Here is a 26,358-nt window from a genome sequence, read left to right as displayed (position 1 = left end):
TACAACAGCACTCAGAAACCATATGTAGCATGATTTATTAAATGTAACCCAAGCTCAAATATCAGGAACAGAGAAATCTGTGAGGTGATATTCAGGAGGGGATGGAAAAGCTAAGATGAGGAAGGTAAAAGAGAGGTTACTAAGGACTGTCTGAGAGCTCTCATATACCCAGTGACATGTGCTGAGCATCACAGGCTCTGGACAACCAGAAATAAACACCTAATCCACTCATTAGAGGATTAGCTCTCACTGAGTCATGTGGCTGCACCTCAGCAAGCTCATATTGCTCATTAGGTTCATGGCAGATAGACAGTATGAAATTGCTTTGATTAAAAAAATTCAGGTAGGAAAGAGAGCTTCCAATGGTGCAACCACTTTTTATAATGGCAGCACTTCTTTTGCTATGTATCCAAATAAAGATCCTTTACCTCAACTTCAGTATTTCTCCCTATTTGGGACCAGACTTGATCACTCCTTGCACTTGCAGGACAACAGAAGAAAAAAAAAATGCATTATAGTCCACAAAAAAAAAAATTACAGAGTTCCTTGACTGGTACCTGTCTATTACATACTTGTCTTCCAGTTCCAAAGGAGCCAGGGTTCCTAAGAAGGTAGAAATTCTTGCAGAAGCCTTCCTGCCTCATATTGAGTCCCTGTTCCACCATGTACACTCCCATTTCAAAGCACAAGCTCACACCACCACATTGTCTCTTGCCACCTACTTTCACAGCAGCTACAGCACACAGCCATCTCTAAGACTTCACCAAACTGTCAGAGCTGGTTGAAATGGACCAACACAATTTAAGAGGTATTCACAGGGTGCTGATGATGTCCATAAAATACAAACATGATGCTCACATTAGGGAAAAAGAAATGGAGAGTAGAATACTACCAGCTTTTTGCCTGATGGATCATGTTGCTAATAACTGTGAGGTACCATTTTTTACATGTGGTCTTGAAACTGGAATTGAAACTAATAATAATTACAAATATATGATCTCCACCATTTTTGTTAGAGTACAGAGTTATTCATATGGTAACTCTGTTAGACTTTTATTTTTCCTGATTCTACCCTAAATTTAAGCCCTGAGTTAGATTTAAACTTCTTTTCCTCACTTCTGATTCCAAATTCTTCAAACAGATTTAAACTTGGAACGCCACATGCATCCAACTACAGCTGATGGAAGCAATTTTGGCTTCAAGTCTTCCTAATTAGTCTTCCTATTAATGCTCACTGAAACATACGAGAAAATTCACACTTCTTCTCAGAGCATATTGCTTCAGTCTGCCTTGACTGCAGTCTCAGCTGGAAAAAGACCTAGTCTGCACTCTGAAACATCTCACAGCATAAAAAGCATAAAATTCCAAAATTTCATTGACAACAGGAAAAAAATACAGGAAGTACCTAGGAAAGCTGAACGACATTACTTTTGTAGTCACAGAAATAACCTCCATCTGACCAAAGAATACTTTAACCAAGAAGCAGATTTTCCCTTCCATGTAGCCAGGATAAACAAATGCCTAGTTCAGAATTAAAAGTGCTCTGTTCTCAGCATCACATAGTCGTTGAGCTAGTGTTTGAGGATTACAAACATTCTTAAACATAGCTTGTGTGAATCCAGACTCTTTCAATGCTTAAGACTGCTCTAATCACTGAAAACTTAAAAGAATTGTAGAATGGTCAGAGTTGGAAAGGATAACCTTAAAGCTCATCTAGTTTCAACTCCCCTGCCATGGGCAGGCAGTTCCAACCTCTACTAGACCAGGTTGCTCCAAGCTGTGTCCAACCTGGCCTTGAACTGCCAGGGATCAGGCACCCGCAGCTTCCCTGGGCAACCTGTGCCAGTGTCTCACCATCCTCATAGTAAAGAATTTCTTCCTAATGTCTAATCTAAATCTACCCTCTGTCAGTTTAAAGCCATTGCCCCTTCTCCTATCACTACATGTCCTTGTAAAAAGTTCCTCTCCAACTTTCTTGCATGCCCCCTTTAGGAACTGGAAGCTGCTCCAAAGTCTTCCCTGAGCCTTCTCTTCTCCAGGTTGAACCCCAGTTCTCTCAGCCAGTCTTCACAGGAGTTGCTCCCACCCTCTGATGACCCTCATGGCCCTCCTCTAGACTCGACTGAGCAGGTCAACATCCCTCTTATGTTGTGGGCCCCCCTAGGCTGAACACAGTACTTGCAGTGGGGTCTCATAAGAGTGGAGCAGAGTCGTAGAAAAGGAGAAGCAAAACCACACAGCTGGTTACTACTGGCTTTTCTTTGAACACCATCAAGACTGTATGGCAAATTTTGCTTTCCAGTTATCCCAATAACTTGGGGGGGAAGTAGGGCGCACCACAAAACTCCCTAGAGCACTTTTCTAATAGTCATGACACTTTAATATCTCCTACAATACTTCCCAAACCACATAAATGAGAATTGAAAAAAATGTATTTATAAAACACACTACAAGATTTCTACCACATAACAGCAGGGGACAGAAAAACGCTTTCTCACAGTGTTGTGTTACATTTCTGAACTATTTAATTACTGCATATCTGGCATAGAAAATAATGTAATAGAATAAATTTTGGTCTTAATGAAAGCTAATCGCAGGAAAACAGCACAGCAGACACTTTAAGGGAGAGAAGAAAAAAACCTTCTAATATAAAGTTAATGAGCACCTCCTACTCATTTACTTTTCCTGTTATGCTTTTTAAAAAACACTAGAAGCAACTATGTTTTTATCATTACTAGAAGAAAATTTCTGAATCCTTCTCTCAGGCCAGATACATAACACCACCACTAAGCTACTTAAAAATCTTTATCTCTTGTCCAGCGGTCAGTCATAACACATAAGAGATGGAGAAGGCTCAATGTAACCCTGAATAACTTCTTCAGCTGCAAAATGGAGCTAAGTCTACAAGATATACTTCTATATGTCACCAATTCTTCAGTGCTCCCAATAAGATACTATCAAACAAGAGCAGAGCAATCAGGTAATACAGTTACCCAATACAGATCAAAATTTATTATACATATGTTTATGTGATACATGTGTATCTAATGCCACTGAAAACAGAGAACCCTCCTTGTGTGAAGGACTTTGAAGTTTGATATTTTATCCAGGGTATAATTAGAACGCCCTGGCAGAGGCGAAAAACACCAGTATTAAAAACAGCTGACCTTCTCTTTCTGCCCTCCCACAGCATTGACATAGATTACTCCAGTCCAGGAAAATATGTTGAATTGTTCTTAATAACCAAGCAGAAGATGAACTGGGGAAGTCAAGCCTCTATTATACAAGTTCAAGGTCTTGAATTTGGCTGTAGTGTACAAAAGTTCCTACATTTATTATAGGATGCCAGTTCTTCTGAATGCTTCTCTGAACTGCTCTGTAACTATGAACTATGAACTGCACGGACCCCAGCAACAAGCCAGAATTCCAGAATCCAACATACGACTTGCTGAACAGGCCATGAGTCTTCACTCTACCACACAAACGTCATCAATTCCCAGAAACCTTCTCCAAAACAGCTACTTTCAACAACAGAAGGGTCTAACTCTCCTCAAAGTTACTGGAAAAATAGAGACCATGATGACATGGCATGACAGCAGTATTTATGCTACACATGTGTTCCCCTCTACCTACTTCCAAATTGAAATAGCCTTAATGCAGCAGAGATTATCAGATGAGCCAAGAAATCTCAGAATGGACAGGCAAGAAGCCAGCCCTAGCAAAAAAGCCCTTAAGACACTGACTCATTAACTTCTGGAAGCAAATGCATGCCTCTCCAGAATGCAGTAGCAGCCACAGAACTGCTTGGGTTTGCTTGGCTTCTTTTATTTACCTTTTTTTTTTGACTGTCTAGAAATCTTCACCATCCTTTTTAAAAGCCCTGTTCGTACTACTTCAAGTTTACTGCATCAAAATTTGAGGAAAGGAAGAGGAAAAAAAAAAAAAAGAAGTCCCCAACACGTCACATACACACTAGAGTACAGCCATCCTGCTTAAGGGATCTTAACATAACTGATATTTTAAGTTTTAATACAAAACAGTAATGCCTACTAGTACTTCTGTGTAGCAACAATTTGCCCAGCAATACTTAGGCTAAGAATACTCAGATGGGGAATCCACAACTACAGAAGAGAAACACCTTCAAACAGATTTAATAACTTCCTACTTTTGAGCCAGCTAGTGGTCAAATTAGCTCACTTACATGGAGCCCACATTCAGAAGATGATTTAACAAGGGTCTGTAAAGAAGAGAAGCACTGTATAGAGATGGGATGCTGCCACTCTAGAACAAAGTCAGGTCTCAGTCCTGTGCAACAGGGACAGCTTTCAAAAGCAGCAGGTGAAACAGTGCTTAAAAGTTTACAAACTTTTAAGTGAAACAAAGCTTAAAAGTAAGGAAACAAGTTTTCCTTACTGTATTCAACTACTACAGACACCCATGTTAGAGAAATGTGGAAGTACAGATTCACTAAAAGCTCACAGGGCAAGTAAAACTGAAGCAGGAAAGTTTTCACAGACACTAACTGATCAGAGACTAAACAGCAGATAAGCCCAAGAGCAAATCTTTACTGCATATCGTTTGCTGTGAACAAATTATTTATCACTGCTATTGGTCCAAGCTTGCAATGGCCATCTGCTAAGTTACTCTACAAAGACTAACCTAACTTAAATAAAATCCCTTTAGATGAGAAAACTGAGCACGTTAAGATAGAAATACACCTTTAAAAAATGAACTTTTTTTACCAGAATACAACAAAACTTTTGATTCAAGCATTTTGCCTCCTTATCCCAAGGATATCACATGTCCACAGTCACCTGTAATAGTGATTTCTAGAAATACAAAATAATAAAGGATATTCCAAACAATCATTTTCAAAGTTAAAGTTTCACAGCAGTAACTGAGACACACACGAAGAGATACCAACCTTCAATGCCTTCTCTTTGTATACCTCTCTGCCTACCTACCAGCTCTTCATCACTCAGCTTTGGTGTTATTACCACTGCCATACATATACGGTATCTGATACGTGTGCTACAGAATGTTCATAAGCCGCTGTATGAGTGTACGCGTGCTGTATGGCACACAACTGGCCACCACAAAGTAGTAAAATATGAATTATGTATAAATATGGTTGTTTCATTTAAGAGCAAAAACTGGGGGAACGAGAAACTTTGTAGCCTGCAGCATCTATCCTTCTGTTCAGCCATCTAGAGCTATTTTTAAGAAATAGTTATATAACTAAGTAGACCAATTTTTAGATTAACAGGTCCTATTTTCCCCTCCCAGATAAGAGGATAAAGCAGTATTCCAGAACAGCAGCCATGTAATCAGGCAACTTCATTTTGCTGAAATGAAAGGACGACTGAAAACTTAAACTGCCACAGGGAATTTTTTTTTCTTTTGTGGTTGGTTGTTTCTTTTTTTGAAAGTCTCCATCTTAAACTTGCATTTGCCTTTTTATGAAGGCCATCTAAAGCTTCCAATTCCATTTTCCAGCAAGCACTTAACAGTGAAGACATGCAGAAATCAAATATTCCCCTAGGACCTTCATTAAAAATAACAACTAAGGGGGGAAAAAAAAATACTATGGCTGTTAAAATTTATCTGTCCTCCTTCCTTTCTGAATCTGCAAGATACCCAGGCCACAGATACCATCTATTTCAACAGCTTGAACTCCCTCTTGCTCGCATTACTTCTTTCATCCCTGCCTAGGGATAAGTCCCAAAAATTGAGAGTAAGTTGGCCCATCAAACAGAAATCCAGCCTTGCCCTCCAAAGAGGGTGAAATGCTAAGTGTCTTCATTCTGCACCGAGACAGACAGAAGTATAATTTCTCAGGCTCCAAAGGAAACTTTTTTATATTATCCCAACTGTCTAACTTACTCCAGGTGCCATCACCACCAGCAGCATTCCCAGGCTAGCCAGGCTGATGCCTTTCAGCAGCAGAACCACCTCATCTAAAACATGAAAAAAAAAGAAGGTGCAGTGCATGTGAGGAGACACACACACACAAGGAACACTCCAACTTGAGGGACCAGAGCAAAACCTGAGGGCTCCCACAAAGCACTATCATTCCATGCAGTTACAACTCTGTTGCTCACTGAGGTGTGTATCAAACACTTAAATTTTATTCGTAAGTAAAGGCAGAAACAGAGCCTGCAATTTCATGTCAACTAACTTTAGGAGGTTGAATCCCATGATCCTCTTCCAAGGAGACTAGAGTTCCTGCCTATGGTTTTGAGACCATTATCCATTAGTGAAAGTTTAATCTCTGCTCTTACCAAGATGGTCTTTAGCTTAATGATATATTTAGATTCATCTGGTATGCATTCTGCTCACCAGTAAGCAGTAGATCTCTACCTTGGTTCATAGCCCAAGACCAGCTCTAACAGGAGCAGCAAGCTTTCAGCTTTATGGCAGACTATGTGCAAGTGTGGACAAGAGGACACAACTTCATCTTTATTTTCTCATCCAATCTCATACTTCAACACCATTTCTTCTATGGGTTTCCCCCCAGTTGAGCCTTACATAGTCACCATCCTCCTAGTTTACCTCTACATTCTCACTTTGGGAGCCTCAGCCCAAAGTCATAATGACAGAGTAGAATCATTTAGGTTGGAAAAGACCCTTAAGATAATTGAATCAAAGTTAACCTAACATTGACAAATCCATCCCTAAACCGTGTCCCGAAGCATCACATCTACATGTTTTAAATACCTTCAGGGGTGGTGATTCAACCACTCCCCTGGTCAGCCTGTTCCAGCATTTGATAGCCCTTTAAAAGGTGACCCTTCCAAGTACCACACAGGCTTCCATACAGTAAGAGCGCATGTGTATGAGCTTTTACTCAGATGGAAAAAGAAATCCTTTCACAAGCAGAAGCAGGTGCTGTACATAGGCACAAGAATGAGGCTGCCACTGATCCAGAGAGGCAGCAGGTTACTCCTTGATGACTCTCCCACTGCTTCATAGCAAGACTGTCTGTGTATTTCCTTCCTTCTGCTGCAGATGAAGGTCAGGCCAGGTCACCAAACACAGCCAGCTTGCTGCAGCACTACCGCTGCTGCTGCTGCTACGTACCACTTGGAAGTGGTTCATGTACCACAAGTGATTTACTTAATAAACTTTGGGAATGCCTACATAAAGCAGTAATGCCTTCCAAGGGCCAGGAATCATCCCTAGGAATCCTGAAAATTCAGTTGCTGCCTCAAGAAAAATTTAGCTCACTGGGAAGGTCTCCTCCCTTCAGATACTGATCCCCAAATGGTAACAATAGTATTGTAACAGTAGCTTATATTCAACTGGAATAGGTCTGCTGAGGACCTAGAAGTCTTTGTCTATGTAATTACTAAGACTTGGGAGAAGGCAAGATAATAAAAAGCAAAAAACTCACAACAAACCAACCAAACAAAAAAAAAAAAAAAAAAACAACAACCAAAACCAGACAAACATACCCCTCCCAGTAAAAGATACACACAAAAAAGCAAGAAATAAAAGAGCAAAGTACAATATTGCAGAAGTAGACCTAGCTCTTTATTTTCTAGCCTTTATGTTCTTCGCTTTGTTACCCTTCATTCACTATACAAGACACTCTCCTTCCGTTAAGGTTTCTTGAGCACTTTAGGTCTTCAATAACCAATCAGCCTACTCCACATGTAGGTCACCATCTGGAAGCCAGTTCATGTAATGAAGATTAACCTTAAACTGGATTTCAGCATAGCTCTAGATCCTACAAAAGTCATCACTTTCTGTACTTCAAAAATTAACCATCATTATTTCCCAAATGAAGAGGAGGCAAAATGTTTCACCAACTACCCTTAAAGTCACTTAGTAGACCTTCCTTGTGTCCTCTCACTCTCTACACTGAGCAATACTGGCTACCCTGGTATATTGTATGTATGTCAAACTGCCAATTCAAGAAGAAAAACTGGGGGGAAGGGAGGGTAAGACCCACCTAGAATTCTCAGAATTTTCCTATAGCAACCAAAAATTTGACAAGTGCCAAAGGAATTTGACAATCCTGTTACTAACAAACATTTCTGAAAGCAACAGCAGAAAGAAGGTATGAAAAAGTTACTGAATTCCATCCTACTAAACTGATGACAATATAGTAAACAGATGTAGAAAACTCTCAATTTTCCTGCATCATCTGGTTTTTACCCTTTTGACTCTAGCTTCTAGGATTCTTTTGAGACACACCTAGAAGCCATGATACCATGACTGGTAATAACTGAATGTTGGCTCACTTCTAACACATCATGTCTCTACAGCATGCAGAGGGATTGACATTTTCCTAATGCCCACAAACAACCCTCACTCCAAAACCTCCACCTTCCCCACACATACTGAAGGACTTCATTTCACTTTTATTTTTTTGAGCACAGTTGATAGTTTGAGCAAATGTGAATAAATACAGTAGTAAAATTAGGAGTGTTATTTCAGAGGCTATATTTAGAACTAAATCACTCTTAGGAGGATTTCTGTACTGTAAGAAGGCTGCTCCCCTCTCCCCCCAGTTCCACCCCCCCGCAAAGGGAACTATACTTCCTTAGATGTCTGCCATCAAAGAAGCTACCTTAAAGCTGGGGGGCAGGGGGGAGGAATCCCCAAACTCATGCATGTTACCATTTAAATAATGTAACTCTGAAGTTTTTCTGAAGTTTTCCTGGAATATATATGCAGACCTTAATGCTTAACAGCTCTTCTTTATCTCCTAGTAGTCTGTCTGTGAAGTAACAATGATTATATACTATTTATCTGAATATGTTTGTTACTTACTTTAGAAGTATTCTGAAAATTGAGGGACATTTGTCCCCTTTGGAAAGGCTGCCTGAAAGATCAGATTTTAACTATAACCCACATTTAAACAAACAGATGCCAAATTAGGAGAGAAACACTAAACAGCTGGCACAGCCTTTTATCCCAGCTTTTCCTAATGAAAATATTCAGACTTGGAAATAATTTCTAAAAAAAACCCCAAACCACTAGGAACAGTTTATTATGTCTCCAGTATTTCACTGGCAATTTATTTCTAAATGTTATTGTTTCTTCCCCCACTGCCTCTGCAAAACAGAACAGTGCCCTGACATTACTATAATTTAGAAAATGTTATAATTGGTACACTAATGACATGAAAGTGACAAATCCAACTACACCATAGGAGTAAGAAAATGTTAAGTCATTAATTATGACAAATGCTTTAATAAAAGAATGTTTCTCATCCTCAGAGACCAAAAGCTCCTCTGCCAGCTTTTATATATATGTAGTTATATATATAATAATATATATATATATAATATAAATATATAATATTTATATATTTTGGTCCACCAAATCCATCCTCCCTGTCATGAAACACAACACTTGCTGTGTGATATAAACAGCCTCAGCTTAAAAGATTTGATCCACTGCAGAGAACAGAACTGTAACCAAACTCCAACTTGCACGTTTGAGATACCTTGAATGACTACAGAAATTAAAGCATGCTAAAGCATTCAAAACAAAAAGACAACACCACACATACAAAATCCTTCCTTGGTAAAGTTTTGGGGGTTGATCACCATAATTCTAGGAATCTGTTTGGCATCAAAGTTCCAAAAAGTGTCAATTCCTTAGCACCTAGATGGGATGCTGGTGCCATGCCAACATGCTTCCCTGAGTACCCAGTCAATGCCCAGCAGTACTAGCACAGCCTTCATGTTTAAACAAAGCAAATCCTTCATGTTTAAGCAAAGCAAATCATATGACATAAGAACTGCAGTCTTGTTTCAAGTGCTAGTACCTGTAATGCTACCCAGTCTTCTGAGCACTAACTCTTATAGTAAAACAGAAGAGGGTTTCAAACAGAGGTTTACAAACAGCTAACAAGCTTCAACACAATCAGAATTACATTTTTTCAAAGAGTTTAGTAATGCCTTCTCTCTTCACTCCATGAAAAGTAGAAGACTGAGAGTCTATATGTCCATTTTGTTTTCTCATGTGCACAGTTATGGGTACAGAGCCTGAGGTGAGAGAGCAGAGAATGTTTCAATTGCTGCCTTTGATAGTGGAAAGAATTCAGTGCTTATACATTAATTTCCAGTTGTTGGCTCATCTTATTTGAATAGTTACAGTACTCACTGCTATGGTATCCAAGCACATTAGCAGTGCTCTGACCCAGGCAAAACAATATGAAACTGTTCTTCTCCACGCTCTAAACTGTTAAGAAACGCCTCAGTTGTGGTATTGCTAGCACAGCATGCTCCAGAAATTAAAACAGAACTCTTTAAAAGCTCAACTCCATTTCAGATCTTTTTGATCAAAACAAGCAGGGAACAAAGTATATAATAAAAGCTGTTACAGGAGAAAACAGCCAGACCTGCTCTGAAATAAAAGTCAGCTTCATAACCACTAGGCTCAGAGAGCCTGAACTGTTTTACTTACAGCAAGTATTTAAATTAAAAAAAGAAGTTACGTTTATCTAAGGATGTTAATAATTGAAGTCATCTCTCACCCCTGAGAAACAAGAGAGTGCCATTTTGCGCAACGCAATATCTAGTGTGTTCTTCAGTGTTACCTAATAGTACCAATAAATCCCTAACATAGCAAATTGTAAAGGCATTCAGCCCACAGCCGAGCTACCAGCATGAAACATGAAACCCTATGAAGGGTAACAATTTCAGCAGCTACATACAGATAACCACATCACCACTCAAGTAGTAGAAGGCTACTGATGCACTTCAGCATTCAGAAGAGGTTGACACAAATAATTTTTGATAAATCAGAGCTACTATGCTTCACATCCACAAAATACTTTTTATAATCAACCACAGCTAAATTTCCTTTTGCATCTTGTTGCAGCATTTGCATGCAGATTAGACAATTACAATATTAAAGTGAAAACAGAAATATATCAATAATGTAATTATAAAGACTGAGTGCAAGAACAGCTTCTTAACAGAAACCCCAAATGCTTTTTATGCTTTCTGTACATTTTTTATTTTTCTTTAGATTACAATTTTTATTCTCACTTATTATAGGCCAAAAAGATTAATTACATTAGAAAACCAAGCATGGTAACCTGTGGTGTATGTATCTACACACATACAAACTCTTATATACAATGCATTAATTGAACTTATGTAAGTCTAAATAAGCACAGATAAAGTATCTATAGAAGTACACATAAAATATTAATTAACCAGACTCACAGATCATCAAGTTTCAGAGGGGGAAAAAAATCCACACTTCTCCAAGACTGATACATGACCTCTGAAATACAGAACACCACCAAGTGCATCACACTCTCCATCAAGTTCCACACCTATTCCCAACAGCTGGAATAATACCCACTCATGTAAGCAACTCTGATTAATGTTCTTCAATTTTTACTGTAAATTTATACAACAATTAAGGAAGTTACTCCTATGAGAGGACAGTACTCCCAGAGCCACAGAGACATGAACTTTTGGCAGTATGTCACCTTATATTAATTCTACTAGATTATGCTACCTGCCACAACTAAAGTAAACATTCATATACACTCATGCCTACTCTCAAATTCCTCTTTTACTGCAAAATTTCAGAATTATTTATTTAAGAGTTTCTGATTTTTTTCACATTCCTCATCCTTTTCCAAAATATTCCAACCCCATTTCCATTACAGATTAAATAAATTTTAGTTTCCACTAAAAAATTAAACTCATGGGTAAACACAAAACCTGCATTTTTTTCCTGTTCACTCATTATGTCTCTATATATATATCACATCTTTGTAACCTGCAAGGAGTTTGATTACATTACTTCCTAATATTAAGTCTTCACATACAGAAAAGCAGTGCAACTCTCCCAGACCTCATTTTATAAAGGAAAACATGAAAAATAAAAAAATCAGCAAGAAAAGTATGGAAGTATTACTGCATCATCTCATTTTCTAAAAGCAGCAATCCCACCAGTATAGATCAATGTTGGTTTTTCTCTAATTTATATCATGTATTATTCTTTTTAAGTCAAAAGATGATTTTCAAAATCCAAGTTTTACAAGAATTGAGCCATTAGTAACATCATAAGTTATGACAAAGACCATAAAATAGGAACTCTGGCCAGAACTAACCATTCATTACTTTTTTAAGGAACTGACACTGAAAGAATAGAAAAGTAACAAACTGAAACAGTTGTGTATGTAAATATAACCCAGTTGAATATCCTGTACTTAAGCCTTCTACCACAGCCCCCCTCAACAAAGCGTTAAGATCATTTGAACACCCAGTGGAGGCAAGAGAAGTTTCATGGAAAGGTCTGAATGCAGGAAGCATACCTATCCTGTGGACTACTTCAAGTGGGTTTAGTTTTCCCTCTCTTCTCTCTCGACCTCATTTGGAAAGAGAAGGTGGGGTAGTAACAAGACCTAGGTAGTAACCAAGGAACAGTGAAGCTGGTGACCGTGATGGCTGCTGTAAGGAGAAAGTAACATATGATCAAGTTCAGATCACATTTCACCGGGTCAGCATGCCTCCAGTTATACACAAGCCACGAATCACTTCACTTAGGATTTTTTAGAAGCTATATTAGACAACAGATACCAAAGCAACCTATGGAGAAAGTTTTCTTCACAAGGGAATTTTTTATCACAAATATTTTTTTCCTCCTAACTTAGATAAGGCAAGAGTTTTCTTCCACAAGCAGTATTACCCAACAGAACAAACTTTTCCAGCGCAACTCACAAACTTGCAGAAAAACAATGATTTCCAAGGCCTCATCCATCAAACCTGCAAACAGCTTGGCTTTCCATCCAGTTCCAATCCCTAATGATCCTTTACGGATCTATGACATCAGATTCACATAAGCATGAAAATAACACATTTGGGGACAGATCTTTGAAGACTGTAATGTTTTTTGTTTTATTATTAGTTATCCTCCCAGATGGAAAATAGCTACACTCTATACCAACAGCAGCTGCGTATACATAAAAGTCATACAGCATTTAAACATCCTAATTCACAGCTTAGTACCTATTCAAGTTAATTCTAGATCATGAAATTTAGGTATCTACACAAACCACTAGTGCGCATTACACACATTTGACACAGTAATAAATAAAGTCCAATTTTAAAATTATCCTATTAAATGACTTTAAAATTATCCCATTAAAACACAAATATAAATAAATATTATACTAGACAATCTTCTACCTGCATGCTTCCTTTACTAAATGCCTGCACCATGAACTTGTCAGTTCTCAGTTTATTACTGCCAAAAGGAAAAAAGGGAAAAAAGGGGAAAAAAATCTCAGCACATCTCATTTGAATTCTTAACAAGTGTTCAAAATATTTTTTTAGTCTTCTTTTACCTAGTAAAATTTCTCTAACTTGTGAGGAGAGCCACAACTATTGATTCTGGGTGCCCCTTTCTATGCACTCTCTATGTATTTTTAGCTAATTTTTTAAGCGGAGCTAATTAGAATTAAGATCTTGCCATCACTGTCAACAGCAGAGTGCATACAGACAGCTGATGCAGTAAGTAAAGAGTACTTCTAACCATACCACTTCTCAAAGGAAAAGCTTACTCCCAAAAACATCTCCCACTCAGTTAAAAGTCTATTTCTTTAGAATTTCTACACAAAAGACAGAACAATAAACTGCAATCCTGTCCAGAATCCCTAGCTGCTCCTATAATAAAACTTGTAAATGGTAAAACCGAACACATCCTGCCACTTTTTAGAAAATGCCACTGCTTATATCAGCCTAAGAAAGATTGTTTTCTTTTTGAAAATGCAAGATATTTTTAGCCTTTGACAGTGACAGGCTAACCCTTGCTGGAAAAGGATGCACCACTAAGAATTTACCATAGTTCATACAATTTAAGAAACATGCACAGGACATTGAGTCTTCTGATTCAAAGATGAACATCAAGAATTAAAATCATCCAGTATGCTGAAGAACAACAGAATTGTTCTTCAAAGATACATCATAATTATACATACATATGTATACTTATATTATGAAACAAAGTTTATATCTATCTATCTATATATATACAGACTTGCAAATAGCATTGACAGAGGTTGCCCAAAAGGGCTGAGGAACCCGTCAACGTTTTTTCAAGGATCAGCAAGCCAAAGTCATGGCTGACTTCATCTGTGCTGGTGATGGTCCTGCTCTGATTCTGAGGGCTAGGATCTTTGACCTCCAGCAGTCTTTTCCAAGAAACATTTATGATTCTACAGCATTAAAATATCCAGTGCAAATTCTCTCAAGGAAATTAAAATCCTTCTTAATTTTGCATTTTAAGAAGAGTCTAAATTATGTGCTTATTTTCAGATGAAGAAGACTCTGGCATTTAAATTATCAACCATCAAGTGAGTTACAAGGAGCCAGCCTAAACCCACATGCAGTCAGTGCCAGGTGTGCCATACATTGAAGGGATCATAGTCATGTCACAGGTACATTATTATCTGGTAAGATGAGAGCAAAATTGGGTTTTTCCACTTCAATCCCTTTTTCAGAAACATACTGTCAAGGAGGATATGTTGTGATCTCAAAATGGGAAGGAATGCAATTCCTGGGGAAAGAAAATTCATCCAATTTGTTAGCAACACAACACCCTTCCAAATTTTGTTTGGTGCCATGACAGGTAGGGGAAAAAAAATAAAAAGATCCACCCAGTCATTTCAAGGAACAAAAAATGTATTGGAATGTAGAGATAATCAGCAAATGCTGATTTATGTTTATGTCATCCATAAATGTAACTAGTTTTTAACACCTGCCAAGTATATTTTACCATTTTTTTCTACACCAAGGATTAAGTATATGGACGAGGAACAGCACGGGGAACAGTGCACAGAAGAGGATACAATTCCTTAACACCACAGGAATACCAGACATACACTAAACATGAATATAAATTGACCTAAGATGAGGCTATTTACTCCTGTATCTTTTATAAGAACCCTCGAGTTCCTAATAATCTGACAGAATCCAATCACTAGCAGAGTCTTTGGTCTAGTCCTCCATCACCACAACACTCATTCCAGTTTCCAAAACCAAATCAGTTTCTCTTAGAACTACACCAATTCTGCATTAAGTTAAAGAAAAAAAAGAACAATTCAAACCCAACCTACAATTCTCCTTACCAAGCCGAAGACTAAGATATCATCTTTATGTTAACTTTATGTTGTCTTTGCATTAGAAAGAATAAAACACATCACATTTTTTCTTGCTAATCACCTTTTTCCCCCTCTCAGATGACACATAATTTTATTCTTACTTATATACCTAAACTGCCTTTTAAATTTTTTCCATGATCTTGCTAGTTAATAGTCAGTTTTAAAACAACAAACACACATAAACAGAAGGTACTCTTTCAATCTGTGCAAGTAACACTTCCTACCAGGAATGCCACAAAGTGTTTTTCTGCAGAAAAAGCTTGAGTATTCACTAAAAAGCTAATCATTATATCAGTTGTATTTGTTTTTGTAAGCAACTTTTCAGCCAATTACACAGGAAAACTACAAGAACATAAAATTGCAGTGGCAGAGTTACCTTTAATGGAAACTTTTCCCCTCCAACAATTTCAAAGTGGTCAACAGGTGAGAAAACACTTTAAGATGTTTATTATCAATAGAGGATACTAAAATAAACCAGCAAACCTTCCCAAAGCCTCCATGTGGTCACTTCAGGAGAGGATTTCCTATCACTGTGGTGGTGGGGAACAGTAGCTCACAGTAAAGAGAAGAGCTGTGGGTTGTAGAAGAGCAAAATAAAAACCTACCAACTGCCAGCAATAGGAAAAAAGCAAAACAAAGCAAACCGAAGCCGAATCAAGACACAAACTTCCTCTCACAGGAACCAGTATTCTGCCATCCACAGGATGAGGCTTAACTTCTACCTTCTAAGTAAATATCACTCTCGACAAAAGCAAGTCCAGGATCTGTATCCAGACAAAAAGGATCCAACTTTAAGCCAAATTTTAAGTGCAATAAAAAGAAAGTCACAGGCAGAAAACTGAGGAGTTTGAAGAGCAGCAGGCAAGATTTATTGCACAAATACAAATATATATTAAACCCCCCACATTTTAAAACCTACCCTTCTGAACTTCAAACATTCTTCAGTATCACTGACAAGTCATCACAACACAGAGCAAGAAAAGGTCATTTTTTTAATCGAGACATACCCTAATGTTTTCTGGCTTAAACCTGCAGCATATTCAGATATCCTATCTGCAGGATGATGCTTTTGCTCTTTAATTATGAAATTAGACATGAAAAGAGTTTCTTTCAAATCAAAAAAGGGAGAAACAAAGGTCCCAACTTGCCCTGCAATCAAAAGGCTATTTCACTGCTACATTTCAATGACCATCCTGAAGCCAGAAGGGAACACAGGGCCTCCAGTTTTTAAGCTTTTATATTTTCTCCTGGCAGCACCAACACTACAGATATTGTCTAGACCTTAACAGAGCCACAAGAAAACAAATCCTAAGCAACAAGTTCATTTCAGCCCAGTTCCAAATTCACTGCAGCTCTCAATTCAAATACCATACCACAACAGGTCACATGGTGCTACCCGGCACATTCAAATGAACACAGTAAACAGTTCATATGGCACTGGCAAAAACCGGAGAAAGGACTTGTCTAAGTTTTGTGTAACCAAGACCATTCTTTAGACTATGTACAGACTTCTTCCAGGTTATTTTAAAATAGCATCTACAATATTATCTTCTGTACACAGCTATAAAACTACATTTCAAATGGAGGAACATCTCATGAAATGTTTTCACCTCCAATCTCCTGACTATTTCATACCAGTTCCTCTGAAACAGAAGTAGATTTTGAACCTTCTTCTTTCACCTCATTTCTAAAACTTTGCTAATGGTAAAAACAACAAACAACAAAATTACAACCTATCAAAGAACTTAAATTTGCTTATACACTTCTGCATTGGAACATCTTTTTTTTCTTCCATTAAGACCCAAAATGAGGGCCTAAATGACACAGTTTAGTGGTAGTCTTGGCAGTCCTGGGGTAATGGCTAGACTTCACCTTAAAGGTCTTTTCCAATCTAGTTTATTCTGTGATTCTATGATTAATACACTTCAGCACCCAGTCATCTTTCCATTTTCTTCTTGTATTTACAATGAATTAATGACATGTTACCTTTACACTTGCTGAAAATACGTAAGAACTGCAAACCTCGGTAAGTCAGCTATTACAAGTACGTAAGTGTACCTAAAGAACAACACAAATCCTCAAGTTCCAAAACCATAAGCAGAGGGGCAAGCAGTCTTGCAGGCTTGTTTGGTTTTTCCCCCTTACCAGTGCCCACAAGTCAAATCATTTCATTCCACCCAAAATCTAGGCTAGCTTGTCAGACTTGTCATTTCCTGCCTGTTTCTCACTTTCTCACACTAACACTTCATTCCCCTAACTTGAACAAAGACAGTGATGAAGGAAGTGAGATGGGCATAAATACGCTTCATGTAAGAGCGGCCTCTGTATGTTGTTGTTTCTCACTGCTGCTTTTATACCGCTAAAACTGATGTAAGAAGTCTGACTTAACACAGAAGCTCATAGGACCACAAGTGAGGCCCTGATAAAGGCTCTCTTTAACAAGGAGCTTTTACATTCTACTTCAAAGGGTTTTTTACTAAAATTGCTTATCATTAGTATACTGAAATCACAGCTAAAATAAAGCATGACATTAAACACACTAACTGGAGTTGACTCTAAGGGGAAAAAAAAAAGCTTTCTTTGAGAATATTTTAAGGTAGAAACAGGTCTGTTGAATAAAGACTAAGAGCAAGCATAAGCCCTCCAGAAATAGGTGGTGGTGCTGTAAAACTGTTAAAAACAAATAAAATAAAAAAAAAGGGATTTACAAACCTTTCTGGGGTGGATACAACCAGTCTGCTCTGACAGGTCCCAGGCTAGAACTCCAGACAGCAGCAACAGGTCTTTTCTCACTCTGCAGCAGGCTGTAAGGAACTCACTACAAGTCTACCACAAAGCATACTATGTAGTGAAAAGGATTAAAAACTAGTCCAGTGATTTTTTCAGATAAGACTACAAATGCTACTTGAATATGTACATTAAATATTGAGTAGCTACAGAATATTCCCGGTATTCATACAAAGGTAGTTTAAGGCTCAAAACATTCCTCTCTTTTACTGTTTTGAAACTGATCTCACTTCTGTTTGATTCACAAGATCCCAAGTTACAGAGCTGCTGAATGCAGGCCCAAGAGTTTTCTTTGATACAGCAGTAGTAAGGAAAAGTGCAAAGTCCTCCATGAAATCTCTCAGCAAAGATGTACAATGCTTGGCATACTCCAGTCTCATGATAGTAGCCTAAATATAGACAAGATTATTCTATGAGGCTCTTTGTTTTCCCATCAGAATGTCAGATATCCACTACACTCCAAAGATGTAGATTACAGGCCATATTAAAAACAGCTCCCCAAGATTTCATCTGAGCATGACACAAATTATATGGAATAAGGGGCAGAGCATGCACTGGGTTTATAGCTGGAACAGTTGATTTTCTTCACAGCAGCCGCTATAGTGCTGTGTTTTACACTGGTGAGCAAAACCAGTGTTGGTAACGTACCAGTATCTTAGCTACTGCTGAAGAGTACTTACACAGCACCAAAGTCCCTACCACCCCAACAAGGGGGTGCACAAGGGGTTGGGAGAGGACACAGCTGGGACAGCTGACCTGAAATACCAAAGAGATTCCATACTATATATATAACTAGGGGCAGGTTTTTTCCAAAGTATTTGCTGCTCAGAGGCTGGCTGGACACAGGTCTGCTGGTGGTGCTTGTGCACCACTTGATTTCCACCCCCCACCTTCCCCCCCCTTCCTTTCACTTATTAAACTGTCTTTATCTCAGCCCAGGGGCTTGGCAGTTTTCCCTCGTTTTGTTCTTCTGACCCTCTCCCCCATCCCTATGGTGAAAGGGTCAGTTTGGCAGATTGCATGGGGGCTTACCTGCCAGCAGGGGACAACCCCTCACACCTTCTAAACCCCATTAATTCCAATATAAACTCCAACATGGCTTCCAAAATATGATAGAAATAACTTTCTGCACAGTAGCAAAGTGAATGCTGCCAAATGCTAAGTAATCACATTTTCACCGAGTTATTTCTTATTAGACCAGAAGTCATCTTCCTAAAAACCAAGCACTGATGTTAGCTGATGGCAAAATTCACCAAATTCACCAAGTTCACTAGATAAAGTACTATTAGCTAGCTGGAGAAACATCCTGCTAGTATTGTTTGATGTGAGGCAATCTGAGCATGTGCACACCCTGAGCTTGTTTCAACAGAGAAGCTATTGCAAAAGAAGGCAAAGTATGAGTTAAGGCAGCATCTGTTTCTCTCTGCAGAACATTCAAATGTGGAAGCAGTCAGTGCCTTTAGTTTAGTTCAAGCCGATTTCAAATTCAGAGTACACAGGTTCACACAGGGAGTGTACCATTCTTATTTGAAGCAACTTCTCCATGTCTTATTTTAGCGGAAATTTATTAGCACCATTTTCCCCCCTATCCACTAAATCCTGGAAATAAGTGACTAGAATTCTGAAAGAACCCAGGTTTAAATTTTGTTCAAATCCTACAAAAAAAAAAAACCCTCAGAAAATAAACACCCAAGTTCCAAACAATATTTCTATTCAATTCATACATAAATAGCCATTTCATTCTAGCAAGGGATGACAATACCTCTTCTACAAAGAACAGAATCTAATATAGGCCTAAGTGAAGTGCACATTTCTGATTGTCAGAACAGATAATATCCAAGTAACACAATAAGGCTGACTCGGAGAGGGCTGAACACAGCTCCACAAAGTGAGACCTGGCAAGCAGGAAGGAAGGAAACCAAGGAAGAATGCCTCAACTACAACTATTTTCTACCCTCCAAATAACCAGCCTACTTCAAACTTAAGAAAGCACTTGCCAGGATCCAAAGGCACAAAGATTTATCTCAACTCGATTAAGCTCAGGGACTTCTCCAAGAGTCTGTCGTCATCTAAAATTCCAAAGCACAGCAGACCATGAGCACAAACTACATTTCCAGCTCACACAATCTAGGATCCTTGTGCTATTTTACCTTCCTGACATCAAAACTAGAAGTGCAAACTTGATTTGCCTGTACACATTCTCAATCACATTATCTTTAGCAACATGCTAAACAAAAGAACCCCCCCAAGATATTCATAGATAGGTTTTGTCTCCTGAAATTCAGTTCTGCCTTTCACTACATTCATTAGCTCTATTTATTAACTTTTCTCTTTTTCCTTCAGCAAAATGAAAAAAAAAATACCCAAGCAAGTGTCAAAATACCATGATTGAGACCTGGTGGAAGAAAAGTGCTTGAAATAGCAAAATCAAGTAACTTTGGAGCTGGCTGTACCCTGTTCCGTTCCCTGATGTACCAAGAAACGCTACAATTACATTGAACTAATTAGATTATTTTTTTAATCTGTCAAAAAGGTAACATATTTGGTTCAAACTAGAGACAAGAGACTGCTGTGGGTCTCATAACACTAAGACATTCAGTTAGGAGTTCCAGGGAAGACAGAACTACACAAAATGCAGTGACAATGTATCAAACATACTATACCTAGCCCCCCATACACAAGTGGCGGTTCCGGGGCAGCTCCTGTCCCAGAGGCAATCTCTATACATACCTATGGAACAGGGTTTTAAATTGTGAACAGACCACACTTACTCAGGTTTCTAAACAAAGAGACAACTACCCATCCATCCTACATCAACATTTCTACGGGGGTGGAATGGTAGGGGTGGTGGTCTTAATCAAGAAGGGTTTTTTAAACATTAAACTACTGGAACATCAACTCCCCAGTAAAAAAACAAACAAACAAAAAAAAACAGTAGTAACTCTGATCCTCTGCATCCCCTCTCTCTTTTCCAAGAAAGCAATATTCTATGAATTGTCATGTCTATTAATTTGCAACCCGAAATGGTTAAATATCTGCTTTACAAGGAACTTCCCACTGCACAGCAAGCTTATCTGACAGTGGAAAATATTTTGGCTGCAAAAGTCATGAGCCTTGTAACTTGTATCAGCACCAAGTTCTCATCCCTCCTGTCCAAAAGGCAAAACTTAGAATCTGTGCACGAGGAAAAGCTCTGCTGGGGTTTACAGCCTATTTGATTTCTGGCAAGACCCAGATTTTCTAATTAGGTAACCTAAATAAAAACAGTTTCAAAAAATGCTTAAAATATAGACTTCATATTTCTTACAAAAAAGGAAATGGTTATGCAGAGACTGATGATGACCGGCACAGGAGTTACATTGGTTATTAATGCTGTTACCAATGATTGAGAATAGGAAACATCATGCTTCGTGAATGCATTGCACATTTATATACTGTATCCCACCACCTTTTTCCTAATGGACACTACAAATTATAAGAGAAGCACTTTAATCCAGACCATGCATTTAATGTAGACAGAGAATGAGAGAAGTCATAATTTATAAGTTTACCACAATCTGCTCCCATTTGAAAGTCTTTTAAGTTGCCTGAAGACACAAGATCCCATAGCTCAAAGTTTTCACAACTTCATACCCTCACTTTTTCCTTACAAGAGAGGCTTTTTTTCCTAACACCTTTTTTTCCTAACCTTATTTCCTCTTTTAGCTTCAGCTCTGAAGTAGTAACAACAAATCTTTTTTTTGGTCAAAGCCTAAAGTCCAAGATACAACCTAAATCTATAGGACTACACACAGCACAGCTGCCTGATGTCGGGAGCTGTCTTTTGTCCCAGTAACCATAAGCCATAAATGTTATGTCTGCCAATTTCAGAGTTGGCAGTGAGAAGAAAAACAAGAACAAGCCCATTCAGGTAAGTCTTTACTGATTGTTGATCAGCTGCTCATCACCAGCTAAAAACCTTCTCTTCTACACAGTTTATCCTGAACACAAACCTCCTATTTTACCAGAAATGCAGGAAGTTTTCAAACTTCATAGAGCTCTACATTACACTTCCACCATATTTCTAAGCAGAGAATATGAGATTTTTCTGAAGACTTAGCTACAATCAATGCCCAAGCATAAACTCTTCTGCTAGACTTGGACAGGACAAGCTGAAAACACTAGTAACAGAGTTGAGTTACAGATAAAGGTAACTTTAAAAAGAAAAGAACCTAGAAGAATCTTGCAAAACCCATACTAAAATCTCTTCCTCTTGCTCCATACAGAATACAGTGTTTATTTTTATCTCGCTCGAAAGCTGACCTGAATCCAGAACCACTTAACAGGAAATAAATAGACAAAAAAGCAACAACATTAACTGTAGTTTACACAGACATAAAATGCTTTTTTATCCTTACATTAAGAGCACTCTAAATTAAAATATTTAGATTTATTCTACCCAAACAAACATCCCTGCATTTACAGTTTTTTAATTTCTGTCCTCAGCTTCCCCCAGTGCACATTGACGTTAATCGACTTCAACAATGGAACTCCACTAGTTATTTTATTTCCTAATTTTCCTACCTTTGCACAATACAACATACAACCACCAACTGAAGACATTTTAACAGAAAATCTTCCTCTTGGCTTTGTTAAAACCCATCTCCCCTCCAAACCATGCAATTTCAAGCCTAACACAACAGCTACTTGGCCCTATTTTTTAGGCCCTGCAGGTTCAGAAAGAACATGTGCTCATGACATGAAGAATGAGATTAATTCGAAGAAACGTTTAACATACAAAAAAACCAAGTAAAATGGATTTTAAATGCATCTGAGCTCCATTCCCTGCACTAGTAACTACACATCTGTACAAATGAATTCACCTGCACTTCCAGAACTAAAGCAGATGTTAATTCTAAAAGTAAGACTTTGATATTTAGTAGCCATGAAAGAAAGGAAACAGCAAGGCCATGTGTCCATCTCTAAGCATTGTTAAAAATTGCAATGATCTGCTGATTTGTAAAAAAAAATTCCCCTCCAAAAAATCCCCAATGGCTTCTTCCCAAGCACCACATTGAGAACAGATGGCCAGCATCAAATCTGCAATTACCAGTGTGGCCTGGCAGTCCCACAGATCACAATGATACTTTTTGTGGATGTGGGGGCAGCTTGAGAGATGCAGACAAGTAGGTATCATAGGGAAATGCACTTTCCACTAAAAATGTACATACACATTCCATTTTCAAATCTGCCACAATCTCTGTTAACTTCTGATTTACATTTCGGTTTCCCTCCCCTTTTTTCTTCAATATTTTATTTTGTGCTACTGAAAGTTTTTCAAACAAGGTGGCAGGAAATCTATAACAGTAAAGATACAGTAGAACTGACCATTGTCAAGCATCACCAGAGGCATAAACTTCATGAACTACCCATTGTTGCAACTTTTCCCTTCTTTTGCTTTGACAAACCCTAAGTGCAGCTCATAACAATGCTCTATAAAAGCATGCAAATGAACAGAGTTAAACAGTAACGACTGCCTATGAAACTTGTGATTGTACTCCTGTGCCATCCCCCTCTCTCCCTGTACCCAGGAACAGCTGGTCTGTTCTCTTTAGCCAGGACAACATCTGATGAGGAGGTGCTGTTTCATTTCCTCTCCCACCCCTCAAACGGGGAAGCCCTCAAAGGGGGGATGGGAGAGCATGTTTTTAATTCAAATGCTGCATCTTAAGATAGCATTGTGCAACACAAGTCTGAATGTAAATACATATACACACACATATATACATCATGAGAGCTTTATTCCCTCTACATCTCTTAATGCAGAGACTTCATTGCTTTTTTTTCTTTAATATCAATTTACTATTTCAGTTTTACATCCAAGAATTTGAGTACTTGAGTAAGTTTTTTATTTTGCTAAAGCTGATAAAGATTTAGAAATTAAAGGAAACAAAGTAAGCTATGAGGCGTCTCCTGTGGAGTTCCTTCCCAACTGACAGATGCAGCAGGAAGAGGATGGAAAGGATTTCTTCATGTGCACAGAGGCCTGACAGACTTAACTCTTCAGGCATCTGGACCTCTCTTCAGGAATTCTCAGCCCCCCTATAGTGACTTCTGTCTCTTACATTAATTCAGCATTCTTTACTTGATTTATATTAATTTCTCTTTTCTTCCTCATTTCAGCTACCACTTTTGAAAAATTTACCAGGCATAGAAAGTTGGAGAAAAATAAAACCACAGTCGTCCTGTCATCACCTTAGTCTGGAAAAATCTCAGTGGGAAATAAGGCTCGGCAAAAAGAAAACCTCAAGCCTTACTACTGTCTAGTGTTTCTCATTCTGGCTTAATTCAGTGACACATTCCATAGGGAGCACGCCAGTGTTATGGAGACGATGCTATCCTAGAGGCTGAAACCCTCCCTGATATGATCAGCTTTGAGTAATCATTATTTAGTCCAAAACAAGTTTTAACAATCTATAGATACTGCTAATTCTCCTTAAAGATCTTTGACTCTGTGTCAAATGCCATGCAATAAAATGCAAACATCGCCCATCAGAAGAAAGAAGTGAAAAGGCAACACACCCATTTTCCTCTCAACCGCAATGAGCAAGCTTTCTTTCCTGACACACACAATAGATACCAGAAAGCACTGTCCTTTCATCAGCTCTCTCAAAAGCTTTTTTTCTGCATTTACCACTTGTTTATCAAGTGCTGTAGTACAGGATATTACTTCTCCATACAAATCTGGCACTTTTGTAACTGCAATTATCAAAAGATCCAATACAAGTACCAGCTTTGTGGCAGAGATGCAAGTTAATACATACAACTCATGTAGAAGCAAATTAATTAAACCTCACCAGAACAATTACTTGGTCCAGCCAGGAACACAAAGAATTGCATGTGCTCAACAGCTTTGCAAAAGTACTGTTATTTTGGGAAACGTACCTTTAAAACAGTTTGGATTGTTTCTCTCAGAAACATCCAAAACAGTGTCAACTCACCTTCCACACTATCAGAACAGGAGGTACCAATCCCAGTGTCCCCGCTGTCGGAAGCTATACTGTGTCTTCTGACAGGATTGCTTTGACTGCTTGATGAAATAGCTGTGGACGGCCACAGGGATTCAGTACCAGGTAACCATCCCACTGAGGAATAATCTGAGCCTATAAAGAAGGAAGCCAGAAGTCTGTCATTATGGATACAGTACAGAAATCAACAACAAAATACTGGTCAAAATGAAAATTGAATCTTAGGTTTCATAGTTCAGGTTGGAGCCAGACTGTGCTAATGTTTTGAGTTGAGATTTTTTTGTAGGTTTGTTTGCGGGGGGGAGAGGGGGGGTGCTGGTGTTTGGTGGTTTGGCTGTTTTCTGTTGTTGGGGAGTTGTGTGTGCTGTGGGTTTTGGTTGGCTGGTTGGTTTGGTGTTTGACTGGTTTTGTTGTGTTTTTTTAAATTAAAATCCTCCCCCCAAAAAATCCAGTAAATACATTTTTGCATTAAAAAGTGTGACCTCCAAACTGTTACTGCACTAACTTTAACAAGACACACAATTCCTATCCTAAAACCGATTCTCAACTCACAGTAAAAATTTGCATTGCAAGTATTTAAATACAGTCAGAAATTAATGAATTTTTGGAGAGAAAGCAGTTGAAAGATTTGGCCAGTGAAACGCAGTCATGTCCAACTATGCATAAACCACATGACCTAAGTTATTAAATGAAGGAGCAGCTTCATTAACACCAATATCTAAAGTCATTATGTTTCACTGTTACCTGTAGTTTTCAGTTATTAAAAGACAGACTACCAACTCAAGCAGGAACACAGTCGCTGCACACATGCTATCTTTGTGATACATCTATCCATCCAGTGATTTAATTTTGGTTAAACAATCATTAAATTATTAAATTGTAAAGCACAATTTAGAGCAGCAAATAGTTCCTCTGTTCAAGGAATTTTTGAGGATGTGTAGCCTACTTTATAGTCCGTCTCAAGGGAAAAGACACCACAGAGTACAACCCCAGGGGGCCATCACAATCTCCAATAGCCAATATCTAAATCTGAGCATTTTTTATAGGCAGAATACCGCTCATCACATTCACACTCCAAGCCAGCAGAGCCACATAAAGCACCTTGGTAAAAATGCACAGCCTGCTCTTTATTTTATATATAACCACATACAAACACCCCCTCTAGCAGTTAGCTTTGCGTAACACTTTCAGCAGGAAATGACTCATGAAGAAGTATCAGGCACATACAATGTCTCTTATGCTACATGAGGTTATTTTTAGGTCATTTAAACATTTTCAGCAACATCCACCCAAAGTTGTAACAGCAATTTGCCTCTGCAATGACATCTGCAGATTATAGCTATTTCCAGCTGTACTTGTTTCCCAGTAAATTTAATAGTTTAGAAAAGGATGTAAAAATGAACATGTCTGTATATCTATAAT

General features: G+C 38.3%; 1 protein-coding gene across 5 annotated transcripts in view; it reads right to left on the bottom strand.

Moving 5' to 3' along the window:
* CEP85L (centrosomal protein 85 like) overlaps positions 1-26,358 on the bottom strand; it is a 129,080-nt gene that overhangs the window by 58,806 nt on the left and 43,916 nt on the right. For 4 of the 5 annotated variants that reach the window (XM_061378091.1, XM_061378090.1, XM_061378092.1 and 1 more), the window contains exon 2: positions 24,910-25,071. In XM_061378091.1, coding sequence (XP_061234075.1) covers positions 24,910-25,071 — 162 coding nt within the window. Of the gene's footprint in view, positions 1-8,778; positions 8,831-24,909; positions 25,072-26,358 lie in introns of all 5 variants that reach the window. The other variant, XM_061378095.1, reaches the window with a different exon arrangement.

The sequence above is a fragment of the Neopsephotus bourkii genome, unplaced genomic scaffold (assembly GCF_033783945.1).
Source record: "Neopsephotus bourkii isolate Nb327-2 ecotype Australia unplaced genomic scaffold, CSIRO-AGI_Nbou_v1 NB_1765, whole genome shotgun sequence".
Classification (NCBI taxonomy): domain Eukaryota; kingdom Metazoa; phylum Chordata; class Aves; order Psittaciformes; family Psittacidae; genus Neopsephotus; species Neopsephotus bourkii.
The sequence above is the reverse complement of the archived record's forward strand: the minus strand, read 5'-3'. Positions and strand labels throughout refer to the sequence as shown.